The 12,514-nt window shown below is 55.1% G+C and overlaps 1 protein-coding gene across 1 annotated transcript in view; it reads right to left on the reverse strand.

The window, feature by feature from the left end:
• The window catches only part of kmt2cb (lysine (K)-specific methyltransferase 2Cb), a 42,100-nt gene extending 31,577 nt beyond the window's left edge, over positions 1-10,523 (reverse strand). Inside the window, 10 exon segments of the mRNA XM_057057742.1 lie at positions 126-240; positions 707-878; positions 978-1,140; positions 1,653-1,762; positions 1,844-1,953; positions 2,192-2,398; positions 2,671-2,818; positions 4,080-4,168; positions 7,142-7,330; positions 9,461-10,523. Of these exon segments, the coding sequence (XP_056913722.1) occupies positions 126-240; positions 707-878; positions 978-1,140; positions 1,653-1,762; positions 1,844-1,953; positions 2,192-2,398; positions 2,671-2,818; positions 4,080-4,168; positions 7,142-7,329 (1,302 nt within the window). The 5' untranslated portion in view covers position 7,330; positions 9,461-10,523.
• Between the last annotated feature and the right edge of the window lie 1,991 nt (positions 10,524-12,514).

Raw genomic sequence — 12,514 nt, forward strand, 5'->3', positions numbered from 1 at the left:
GCAGCAGCAGCAACAGTAGCAGCAGCAGCAGGCTAATCCTGCAGCAGGTAGGGGGCTTTGTTGCACAGACTGCGCTATTTCCATCAGCAGAGCACCAAAGTTCCCATCTGCCAAGGTTGTCCTACCTTACATCTCCATCCGTTGGTAGGAAGAGAGTCGATAGCAGGTTGCAGACAGAAGGTATGGTAGCCTTTGTCACACATGTCACATACAAGCATCTTAGTGTCCTCTCCTGGGTTCCTGCAGAGAAGAAAAAGGGTTTGGAACATGGAACCTTTCCAACAAAAATCAACAAATCTAAGGTTTAGGCTCCACTCAGCTGAGGTCCATGGTAAGAGTCGGTGTTTCCCCCCCGAGTGTGGGCAAACACCAGGTTTGGTTTGATTAAATCAGACCTACTAGAAGTGTCTTTACACGAGCAGACTGTGAGGTTTCCACCCTTCAAGCTCATGGTAATGTTAACCCAAATGCTTAAAACCTCACCAGGATGTCCATGCTCAGCCTACCGCTACATATTTGCTTCTCAAATTACAATGTTGTGTAATTTGAGTGTGAAATTACACAATGTGACAAATATGTAGTGTGGAAATCTGAACTTTCACACAAACAACAAAAGTCCTTTTAACATCCCTTTAATACTGCATTCAGAATTTAAGCTTAAACCAATATAGCAGATACAGTAGCAGCGGGAGGCAAAGAGACTCACATGCACGTCTGGCAGATTTTACACTCGGGGCACTGCCACCCTGCCCTTCTCAGAGGGGTCACGGCCATATCCAAGCATGTCCCGTGGTAATGCTGACCACAACTGGTGCAGAAGAGCTGGTCCAGCAGGTCCCCTGGGCTATCACACAGCGTGCAATGTACATCATCTACAACTAGGCAAAGAAAAACCCAAAACAGCCAGTTAATCTCAGGCGGTGGCGAGGAACTTCTTATTGCGTGTGCAGGTAAGACGACGGCCGTAGGGAGCGTACATTTGTGAATGGCCTGTTCGGTGTGTTCTGGGCAGAGAAGCGAGAAACTCCTGATATCCTGAAAGGTTCCAGCTGCCCCCGCACAGGGGTAATGGTAGAGTTGAGCACATCCTTCAGCACAGCACTTAATGGATGCTCCAAGGCGCTTACAATATGCACAGTGCTGCAGAAAGAGCAAAATCATTCATTATGTGTCTTTGACACGGTTACAATCGGCACATTTAATGATGGAAACAATAAACCCTTAACACCAGTTTATTTGACGGCACCTGCAACAGAGGCATAAACTACTCAATCCTTTAATTTCTCTTTGGGAGTGATCACTTAAGTCTAAATCTTTAGTAAATCCATTTTAACCCCGTGATGATCACAATTATGCCAGAGCCTGGAAGGTTCCCCGTGTGGCTGCTCTTGAGAAGGAGCGGAGGAAGTGCTGATGGGCTCCCGACACACTCGGAGGGCTGCGAGGGCTAAGCTACCATGAGAGCTCAGCCTCGCTGAGTGGCGTGACCTTTTCCATTTCACAGCTGACAGATCCACGCTGCCAGGTCGACCTTTACCAGTCAGTCTGATCCATCAGCTTCCCATTGCCTCATGAAGACCCGCTTCATGCTGCTGCGGCACATTAACATGCTAGGAAGGCCCATTAGTCCACACACGGCTCGTCCGACTCACCTTTGTGCTCCCTGAGTATATGGCTCTGTCCACATTAAGCAGAGATTGTCCCTCGCCCTGACGAACCCCCTCAGACCACAAGGCACAGCTCTGATGTGCCCAGCATTGCCCTGGAGGGTCAGCAAACGGTGCATTCAGGAGTGCATCTTTCACTGCGTACTGACCAATAGACGTGTTGACTATGTTTTTACCCGACTCAAAGAGAGACTGGACGTTGAGATGTGGAGGGAGGCCAACGTGAGACAGCTCGTCCAAAACACCACTGGTGCGCTCTGGTTCTTCCTCACAGCTTTCAGACCCACTGAAACACATTTAGAGCGAAAACGCCGCCATAAGAGAGAGAAGCGCTGCCAGCTAGCGTAAGGATATGCTACACACGTGTGGAAGAGCAGGGGTAGAGAAATGGAGACAGTTTCAGGAGGCATCTCATCACAATTAGGAGCTCCAGCCCCAGAGCATCCTAGCTTAGCCATACGGTGAATTTGCTTATGACGGCCTTTTCCCCTCCTCGACCACCACTACACACCCGGCCAACTTACTTCGTCTTTGCTCTCTGTCCTGAGGTGGTCTCTCCAGGCATTTTTGGCTGAGTGGTCTTATCGCCATCGCCGCTATCGCTCGCCGAGCCTCCTCCGTCCTTGTTGCTGAAGAGTGCTTCAAGCTGAGGTGCGATACCGAACACTTGCAGGTCCCCCTGACCCAAGAGGCTACGGCTACCACAGTAACAGAAGGCACAGAGACGCTCCCTGGAGGACAGAAACGGATGCTAAGAGTCACCTGCCTGCAAGCTAACGAGGGTCCAATACGGAGGAAAGAAGATGCATTCATGATGGGGGGGGCAACGTCATCGTTTCATTGAAATAAGACAAATAACGTAGATGTGAGGGTTAAAAAATCAGTAAAAAGTTAGTTGCTTTGCACGGTTGAGCAGATACGTCAGGGAAGCAACAGTGTTTAGCAACCACGCTAATAAATGAGCAAACAAACTGGGTTTTCTGGGAGTTTCGTCTTTACTGACCTGCTTTTGACTTCTCTACTCTCTGGGACAGCTGGTCCGACGGACGTCCCAGCTGGAGGGCTCTGGGGTAGAGGGGAAGAGGGCCCGTCCTCCTCCGTCACCTCTGTGGTCACCACTTCCACAGCTTCCACGTGCTGGATTGGTGTTTCTGCAGGTGAGACGAAGAGCTAATGACGCTCAGGCAGCCATCGCCATAAACCTGGAATCTGCACGGGTTCAAAATGTTAGCAGGACGGTTTTATTCCCAGTCAGGACGCCCAAGTGACCAGGAAAAGGCTGGAGTTGTAATCACAGGAAACACGTCCCTGGTGCCGCCGTCAGGAGGCTCTAGGCAGACGCTCCATTAGCAGCCACTGAGGTGTCGTTAATTTAGGCTCCTCTGTCAGCAGATAACCGAACGGGCAGGTTTTTGGGGTTTTTGGAGCAGTGGAGTGAATGAAACGCTGAGGAATGAACTGCTAAACCTGTCAAAAAAGCTGGAATTCAGTGGAATTCCAAGGCTGGAGAGCTCCACCAGGCCAGGAGAATGGAGGCATGATCACATGACGTGATGCACACACATAAAAAGAGCATAAATGGGTCTGGAGAGACTGATGGGATTCTAAAAAGCTTTTAGAGGGCATTAGCCTTGGGCTCTCTCCACTGCTCCTCAGTGCCCGTCTGAGGAGCAGGAGGAGCCATGGGAGGAGGAGAGGGAGGGAAAACAGGACCAGCGCAGCTTTGTAGCTCAGGATCCACCCTTCCAAAGAGCTCTGAAGGCTCCCCCCCCTCGTTCTGCTGGGGAGAAGGTCCACCTGGAGTGGAACCCCCCCCCCTGATGCTGCAGGGGAGAAGGTCCAACTGGAGTGGAACCCCCTCAGATGCCTGCAGGACAGAAGGTCCAACTGGAGTGGAACCCCCCCCTGATGCCTGCAGGGGAGAAGGTCCACCTTTAGTGGAACCCCCCCTCGTTCTGCAGGGGAGAAGGTCACCTGGAGTGGACCCCGCCCCCCAATGCTGCAGGGGAGAAGGTCCACCTGGAGTGGAACCCCCCCTCGTTCTGCAGGGGAGAAGGTCCACCTGGAGTGGAACCCCCCCCGATGCCTGCAGGGGAGAAGGTCCACCTGGAGTGGAACCCCCCCTCGTTCTGCAGGGGAGAAGGTCCACCTGGAATGGAACCCCCCCAGTGCCTGCAGGAGAGAAGGTCCACCTGGGTGAACCCCCCCTCGTTCTGCAGGGGAGAAGGTCCACCTGGAGTGGACCCCGCCCCCCAATGCCTGCAGGGGAGAGGTCCACCTGGAGTGGAACCCCCCCTCGTTCTGCAGGAGAGAAGGTCCACCTGGAGTGGAACCCCCCCCCGAGCCTGCAGGGGAGGGCCTCCAACATCACTACAGACACAACAGACGTGCACACACGAAGAAGAGCCTCACCTGTGTCCTGAGGGCCGATGGACTCGGTTATCTCAGTCCCGTCCATGCTGTCCTCCTCATCCACAACAGCCCTGCCCCTGGTGCGACCCCTGCAGGGGGAGAAAGGAGAGGTGAGAGGAGCCACAGCTGAGGGTCACATCATGTCACAGCTGGAATGGTGGCGCGGAGGTGGCTGGGAGGCCGAGTACTGGGAGACCAGACCAGAGACCTGGAGACCAGAGACCAGAGACCAGAGACCAGAGACCTGAAGACCAGAGACCAGAGACCTGGAGACCACAGACCTGGAGACCTGGAGACCAGAGACCTGGAGACTGGAGACCAGAGGCCTGAGACCAGGAGACCAGTGACCAGGAGACCAGAGACCAGGAGACCAGGAGACCAGAGGCCTGAGACCAGGAGACCAGTGACCAGGAGAGACCAGAGACCTGGAGACCAGTGACCAGGAGACCAGAGGCCTGAGACCAGGAGACCAGGAGACCAGTGACCAGGAGACCAGAGACCAGAGACCTGGAGACCAGGAGACCAGAGGCCTGAGACCAGGAGACCAGTGACCAGTGACCAGGAGACCAGAGACCTGGAGACCAGGAGACCAGTGACCAGGAGACCAGAGGCCTGAGACCAGGAGACCAGTGACCAGGAGACCAGAGACCTGGAGACCAGATACCAAGAGACCAGAGAACTGGAGACCAGGAGACCAGAGACCTGGAGACCAGGAGACCAGAGACCTGGAGACCAGGAGACCAGATACCTGAGACCTGAGACCAGAGACCTGGAGACCAGAGACCTGGAGACCAGGAGACCTGAGACCTGGAGACCTGGAGACCTGAGATCTGAAGACCTGAGACCTGAGACCAGGAGACCAGAGGCCTGAGACCAGGAGACCAGAGACCAGAGACCAGGAGACCAGAGACCAAGAGACCAGAGACCAGGAGACCAGAGACCAGAGACCTGGAGACCTGGAGACCAGAGACCTGGAGACCAGAGACCTGGAGACCAGAGACCTGAGACCAGAGACCTGGAGACCAGGAGACCTGGAGACCAGAGACCTGGAGACCAGAGACCTGGAGACCAGAGACCAGAGACCTGAGACCAGAGACCTGGAGACCAGGAGACCAGAGACCTGGAGACCAGAGACCTGACCCAGGATGTGAAGGAAGAGGCATCATGGGAACATGAAGATCAGCAGACAGACGGCGCTCCAGAAGCTGATATTCCCAGTTATTCCCTAAATAAATGTACCCAACAAATGTAACGGTGAAAGAGCCAAACTATGGGATGTGCCAGCGTCACCAAGGCAACACGGGTCAGCACGCTCGTTCCCACCTGATAACCCAAGTCCCCCGGTACCGGAATAAACCTGTCTGTTGTTGTGGGACACGTTACCAGTGTTGACTGAGACGTGACCAGTGCGGCTCACGCTCACCTGAACATCAGCTGGGCCGGAGCACCAGTTTACCAGCACCAGGTTATCACAACCAGTTTACCAGCACCAGTTTACCAGCACCAGGTTATCACAACCAGTTTACCAGCACCAGGTTATCACAACTAGTTTACCAGCACCAGTTTACCAGCACCAGTTTACCAGCACCAGGTTATCACAACCAGTTTACCACAACCAGTTTATCAGCACCAGTTTACCAGCACCAGGTTATCACAACCAGTTTACTAGCACCAGTTTACCAGCACCAGTCCAAGACTTGACAGTGAGTGATAAAGGTGCTTCACAGAGCCGAGGCATCACATGTTAACCCATAACTAGTCTCCTGGAGAGATGGTCAGTACCCAAACACCAGTCTGTCCCCAGTATGGTGAGCAAACTGTACACTGCCAGGCCAGGACGGTGCTACACCTGTACACACACCATACACCTGTAGGTGCACCTGTACACACACACACACGATACACCTGTAGGTACACCTGCACACACACACACACACACACCATACACCTGTAGGTACACCTGTAAACACACACACACACACCATACACCTGTATAACGTGTGCTGGATGCCGACACGTCCAAGATAATGGGCAGAACTTTAACTTGAATAGAGACCCAGCGGTGGGGGCCTGAACGCCTCGTGGGTGCGGAGGTGATGGGGGAGGGGCCAGACCGGCACAGACCGGATCGGTGCAGGTTAGCTAATGATGCTGGGACGCTGCTAAACTGGTCAAACTTGGTCACCAGCAGCAAACTGGGTGGAAACCATTCATGGATAATAACCATGGGGGAGGGGGGGGGGGGGGCGGAACCAGAACTGAGGCTGGGCTTTGGTTGGACCACTGCAGAGGAACACCACCAACATCTGCCTACAGACGACTCCCACGTTTAGATCCCAGACCGGAACACCCAGAACTGGACCTGGAACCCCCCGAAGGGTTAAAGGTCGGGCGCTACACAACAGTGGGTGTGTAACGCTGCTACACACACTCGGTGTGAGCGGTGCCATTCGGGCCTGCTGGCCCGGGGCGGGCGGCCCAAATCCTGACGGTCCCAGCGAGGAGACGAGGAAAAGATGGAAATAATGCCGGAGAAAGAAGTCCCAGCTCGCAGGGCTGCCGGGAAAACCTGGCAGGGAGTCGATTCCAGGCTCCGCCAGCAGGGGGGGTGGGGCCACCGAGTCACCGTGCACGAGAGCTTCCAGACATCTTCCGTGCACGCAGCTTCTTCCATGAAGGAGACTACAGCACATCGGGCTAGGCACGTGCACATCGGGCCAGGCACGTGCACATCGGGCTAGGCACGTGCACATCGGGCCAGGCGCGTGCACATCGGGCCAGGCGCGTGCACATCAGGCCAGCGATGAGAGCAAGGGAACGCTCTCGGCTGTTCTGCTACATGCTAACGTGCGCTAGCAGACGTGCACCCTTCTGAAGCTTCTCCCTGAAGCAGCCGTCCAGGCAGAACTGCTGCATCATGCTGAGGAAGCGTCACACGCTTGACTGCGCCTCACGCCTCGACTCCGTGTTGGGGAGGAGCTTAAAACGACCAGGAAACCAGCTGCACGCCAACGGCGGCGGGCTGAAACACCGATTCTGAGACGAGAGCCAAACCCACGTACTTTTTCCTGTTCTTAGACATGGACGAGGGTGGCGCCTGGGGCAGAAGGGCACAAGCATCCTTGCGTGGTCGACCACGAGGGCGCTTGTCCGGGTGGGCGGGGCTTCCTGTGGACGCCGCCCCAACACTGCTGGAGGGCGGCGAGGTTCCCTGGTCAGAGGGCTCCACAGTCTTCTCCTCTGATGACATTCTGAAACAGAAAGACGACATCATGCTTCACTACGTTGTGGCGGCGTGTTTCCTGGTGTCCGCTCGCCCCGGACACCAGCTGTGACCAGGACGATGGCCCCGCCCCCTCCACGCGGCGCCCGTTCAGGTTTCCCCTTCACGCTCTGCCGACGGCGGGATGACAGCGCCTCGAACGCACGGAGGCCGTGCGTGGGGAGAACATGGCGAAGCAGATGGGAAATAGGTGTTGTGGGGGGGGGGGGGGCACGGGGGGGGGGGTGTGGCCTGGCCGGGAGTCACAACACACACACACACACGCACACACACACACACACCCCACTGGATCGGAGGGGGAATATTTAAGAACCATTTCTCCAGGATGTTCCGCACTGACGGGACAGGTGTGCACGTGAAGTGGAACACGTGCACGCGCCCCACGTTACATCTCCAAGGTGATCGTCCGCAGACCGTTCGGGCGCCACTCGGCGCCACCGACGTCCCTCTGTTGACCTGATCCGAGACTCGGACTTCCGAGGCGGAAAAACCGGTTTAATATTGTGGGATCAACGTTGCCGCTGGCAGAGTCGGTGAGCGTTTCTCAACCGTTTCCACGGCGACAGAGATGTTTTGAGGGGTTTTGGCGTCTCTCCGAGGTTCCTCCAGCCGCTGGTCCCGTGCACGTGACTGCGCCCGTCACCAGCGAGGCCCGGCTGAACGGTGACACGGGTGAACCGGACCCAGAGCTCCTCCTTCCCAGGCGGCGTGCGGCCATCTTGCCGCCGCCGCGGCACCGTTAGCAGCTCCAGTATCACTAAACCAGTCACAAACTGGCCAACCAGTTCAGATTAACCAGGTCAGTTTAACCAGGTCAGTTTAACCAGTTCAGAGGTGCCACCATATGAAGCCTCCACCCCCCCGGGGGGCATTCAGATCCACAGGATCACTGTCTTCAAGCAGCATCCCAACAGATTTACATCCCTGCTAATCACCTGTGTATTACGCTGTAATTACAAGCTGAACCCAGATGAGAAGATAATGTATGGACCTGCGGTTCCGCCCTGGTGCCAGGAGCAGCCCTCACCTGCCCGCAGGCTCCACGGACAGGTGCTGGTCCAATAACACCCGTCTCATTAGCACAATAAGACCTCCAGCATCCCTGGTGAAGAAAAACAGGGATCCGAGGGGGGATCCTGGCATCATCAAGGGATCTGGTCACAGTGAGCTGGGTAACCACCATATATATATTATATATATCCATAAAAGCACATCCACGTTTAGGGGAGCCTCCTAGGAGCAGGCAGCTCGTGGAGTGGAGCACAACTGGAGCCATGCTAGCTGCAGCGGTGGCTAACTGCAGCTAGCATGGCTAGCGGTAGCTAGCTAGGTGGACCGTCAAGTCAAGCACAAAGAAGTTGCGCACAGCTAAGTGGTGCTAGCCTGTTGTGTTGAACTCTGTCGCCGTTTCTCGGACGACCACAGACAAAAGCGACACTGACATCATCCGGACGGGATCAATAAAAGATGAAGGACGCTGACGAGCGGCTCGTATGCGAGCGCGGATCCCAGGAGGGACGCGGCTTCGGAGGGAGCCAGCGAGGCAACCGGGGGCTCAAACAGGTTACCTGTGTGTGCCCCGAGTTGCTCAAGTCGCCCTGACTAAGCTAACGTCCAGAACACAAAACACAACCCGACCCGCCGAACAGTTGAGGGGGGGGGGGGCAACGGTGTTGCGACAACAATGGACACCGAGCAGGAACGAGGCTGGCCGGGTCGCCAGGCTGGGTGCAGCCCGCTGGGCTTCGGTGCTGCACACACAAAGGCTCGGTCTCCTCGGTGAGACGGAACTGTTCTGGGAGCCGCACGAAAAGTGAGAATGATGCCTTCTGGAATGACGTAGGCATTTCTTTCTCCGCTCGGTTCGGCGGGTCGCCTCTGGGCCACTGGCACCCATCACCAGACGCTGGGGCTCTGGTGAGGCGAGGTTCCGAGAACGGTTCTACCGAAGGTTCCCTCCCGTGGAACAGTCATGAAAGCCAAGCGCCCGAGAACAGCCATCAGGCGAGAGGGAGATGTTGGCTCAGCTTCAGCCCAGGAGGGGAAGTCCAACATTTATCCAACATGCCACACATTTTAGCACCTTAGCGAGGCTTACCTTCCAGCCCTAGGAACCTCCAGTTATCCTCTTCATGTCCGAAATACTGGGGAATGAAACGTCGCACTTTTATCACCCAACTAGCCAGCGAGCTAAAGGAGCTAGCTAGCTTCTCTCCAATGAAGCCACACTGCGATCCTCAGAAATGCATTATGCATATCATTATATTCCAACGTTGCAATGTTATTCCAAACTTTGCCCATTTGATGGAAAGTTAAGACGGCGCAAATCCAAGGGGAAAGCACTTCGCTGGCAGACGCATCGGGGATCACTTTCCTTTCTCCAATGACAGCTGTCGTCTCACGAGTTGGCTTATTTAGCTAGTTGCTGTTAGCCACCCAAGTCCATGGGCAACAATCCGACACGCAGGAGCAACGCACCCCCCAAAGTCCCGGGCGGCTGCAAACGTCCAGGCTCCGCGCGGAAACTTTGCGGTGGGCCCTCGGCGAGTGCGCCGTTACCCCGAAGCGCGACGCCGACGTCGGATGCCGACCGCTCGGTTGGCGACTGGCTCTATTTTCTTCAGCATCGACGAGCTGCGGGACCGAGCGGCCACTCCGAAGACTCTCGCAGTCAGCCTGCCACGCAGCGACGACCGCCTCCGAACGCCGGGAGAATCAAAATCGGCATTCCGAAAATGACATCCCATCCACGGGAGCGGCCGAGCCGGGAAACGGGCCTGAAATATCGGGAAATTAAGTTGAAGATGACGTTTCGCTGCGCTCTGTAACAGTGGCCATATCTAATGATAAGTGGCACCGCAGCACACCCCCTCTGGGCTCCTTAAAAACTAGATCCGCCTCCCCTTCCAGCAACTACGGCCCGCGCTCCGTCCCGAAGCCGACCCAAACGTTCGGAACCGAACGGCCGAGCAACATCACGACTGTTGGTGTTTACCGAGAAGACATCGCGGCCGAGGACGCGACGCCAACATTTGACTATTTCCACAAAATACTCTCTGACCCTGCGGAGGGATACGAGCGTTTGGTAAATAAAATAATGGCTGGGGCGGGCTGCAAAAGGCGGCGGGGTGGATCCCGGCCGGACCGGACGGGATCCGTCCGAGCGTTCGGGATCCAGCTCATGCAAATGTGCACACGCGGCGTCGCGAGCGGCGGCTGATGCGAGTCAAACGGAGATCTGTTTTCTCCCGAGCGGGTGCCGCGGAGCAGAGGTGGCTCGGTTCCGAGCGCGCAGCCACGTTCCCCGGGCTGTCAGAGCGGCCGCGGCCGCGCACGGCGCATCCCCGCAGACTAGGCGGTGGCAACATCCCATTTCCTGCCCCTTTCCTCCCGCTCGGAGAGCAAATGTTTCCCTCCTGATTGTGCACAGTAATTGCTTTTCGTGTGTGTTTGCGAGGGGTGGAAACGGGGCGATCGGGAGACGCGCCGTGCACGCAGGGGTTAATTTTCTGGGAGAAAAATCCCCCAGGGGTCGGCTTCCAGCAGCTACACACGATATGCAAAAGAGCTGGTGGGTGTTACGTATTTGCGTGCGTCTGGGGTTTGGGGGGGGGGGGGGGGATCATCGCGATCAATTGTGCCCGCGAGTTTCTTAACGTCGAAGCCCCCCCCCTCAAATTAGCAGGAAAAAGACCCCGCAACACTTTTAATGTTCAACCTTTAGCTGTTTGTTGTTGCCTTTCCCCCCCCCTTTTAGCCACCAGCACCCCCTACCGGCCAGCGCGCGCCACGACACGAGTGTTGGCTTGGATGATTATTGATCATTTTAGTCATTCAGAATAAAAAATACAAATCAAATCAATGCAGGATTAATTCTACAGCAGCTTATCTCTGAGAATTGGTCCATCAGGTTTCAATGCTTTTTGCTTCTGGGCGTTTTCTGTTGTTTAGAGACGAAGACTTCATGGTGTTGCATCTTTTTTGTTGTTTTAACATATTTTGTCTATTCAAGATACTAAACTCTAATAAACTCTTGTTTTCTTTACTCAGATATACTTAATGCTACCAATAATACTAGAAATTGCAGTTTCTTTTAGTAGTGAGTGGTCTGGAAACAGGAAGTAAACAATAAAAAACGACTTATTTTCATTCTTGAAGCCTTGTTGGATTTTTTTTTATATAATTGTCACCATTTTCTTATCACGAGCATCAAAGACTCAGTGTTCATGAGTGTCTGGATCCATTCAAGAGGCTGAAATACTGACATTTAAACCAGAACCCAGAACCATTAGTGGGACGAGCCTGCTGACGTCACTGACCTTTGACCCGAGGTGTAGGCTTACAACACAACCGCCATTGACCTAATTACATCGGAGCAGCTGTTTGGTGGCGCGTGCACGTCACTCCTGACCCACAGCCCTTCTGACCTGCTCTCCGCTCGCGAACTCGACCCAAGTGAGCCCAAACTGATGATCTTATATAATCATCAATATTAATTATTATTAATCATCAATAACTCTTGTTGGGTGACACAGGTGAGAGACACACCTGATTGTAGTGAAGCTCCCAACACGACTCTCAGGTTTCGATTAAAACATCGTGGAGCAGAACAATTGGGAGGCGCTGCAGGCAGGGGGCAGCACGGCGCTGCTGCAGCCGCCCTGCAGCCTCCGGAACCTTCAGCGGAACCTGCAGCGGAACCTTCAGCGGAACCTGCAGCGGAACCTTCAGGTGTATCTCCAGACCTGCTGAACACCTTCATTTGTGTTGAGACCTTTTCCACAGGGCAACAAACAGCCTCCTGAATAATTGGAGAGATTTGAGGCGCTTTTAACAATCCTGTTCAGGCATCTGGAGGACGGCAGCCCCCCCTCGACCCACCTGTGGTTAAAATAATCATTTCCTGGACAATAAAGCAGGAGTGGATTGGGGGGGGGGGGGGGGGGGGGGGCTCTTCTGGCCGTGGGAGGTGATGGAGGCCCTTTGGCTCTCATCTTCTAGAGTACGTCTCAAAGACCAAATCTGTTTTAAGCACAATGATGCTCGCGCACAGCCGCTGCCCGTGTGCGGGAGCCGCTTTTGTTCATTTCGGCTGGTGTGACGCGCACACGCGGGACCGTGCGCGCGGTTTATTGATCGCTGCTCGCCAACA

This window comes from Takifugu flavidus, chromosome 15 (assembly GCF_003711565.1).
Source record: "Takifugu flavidus isolate HTHZ2018 chromosome 15, ASM371156v2, whole genome shotgun sequence".
Classification (NCBI taxonomy): domain Eukaryota; kingdom Metazoa; phylum Chordata; class Actinopteri; order Tetraodontiformes; family Tetraodontidae; genus Takifugu; species Takifugu flavidus.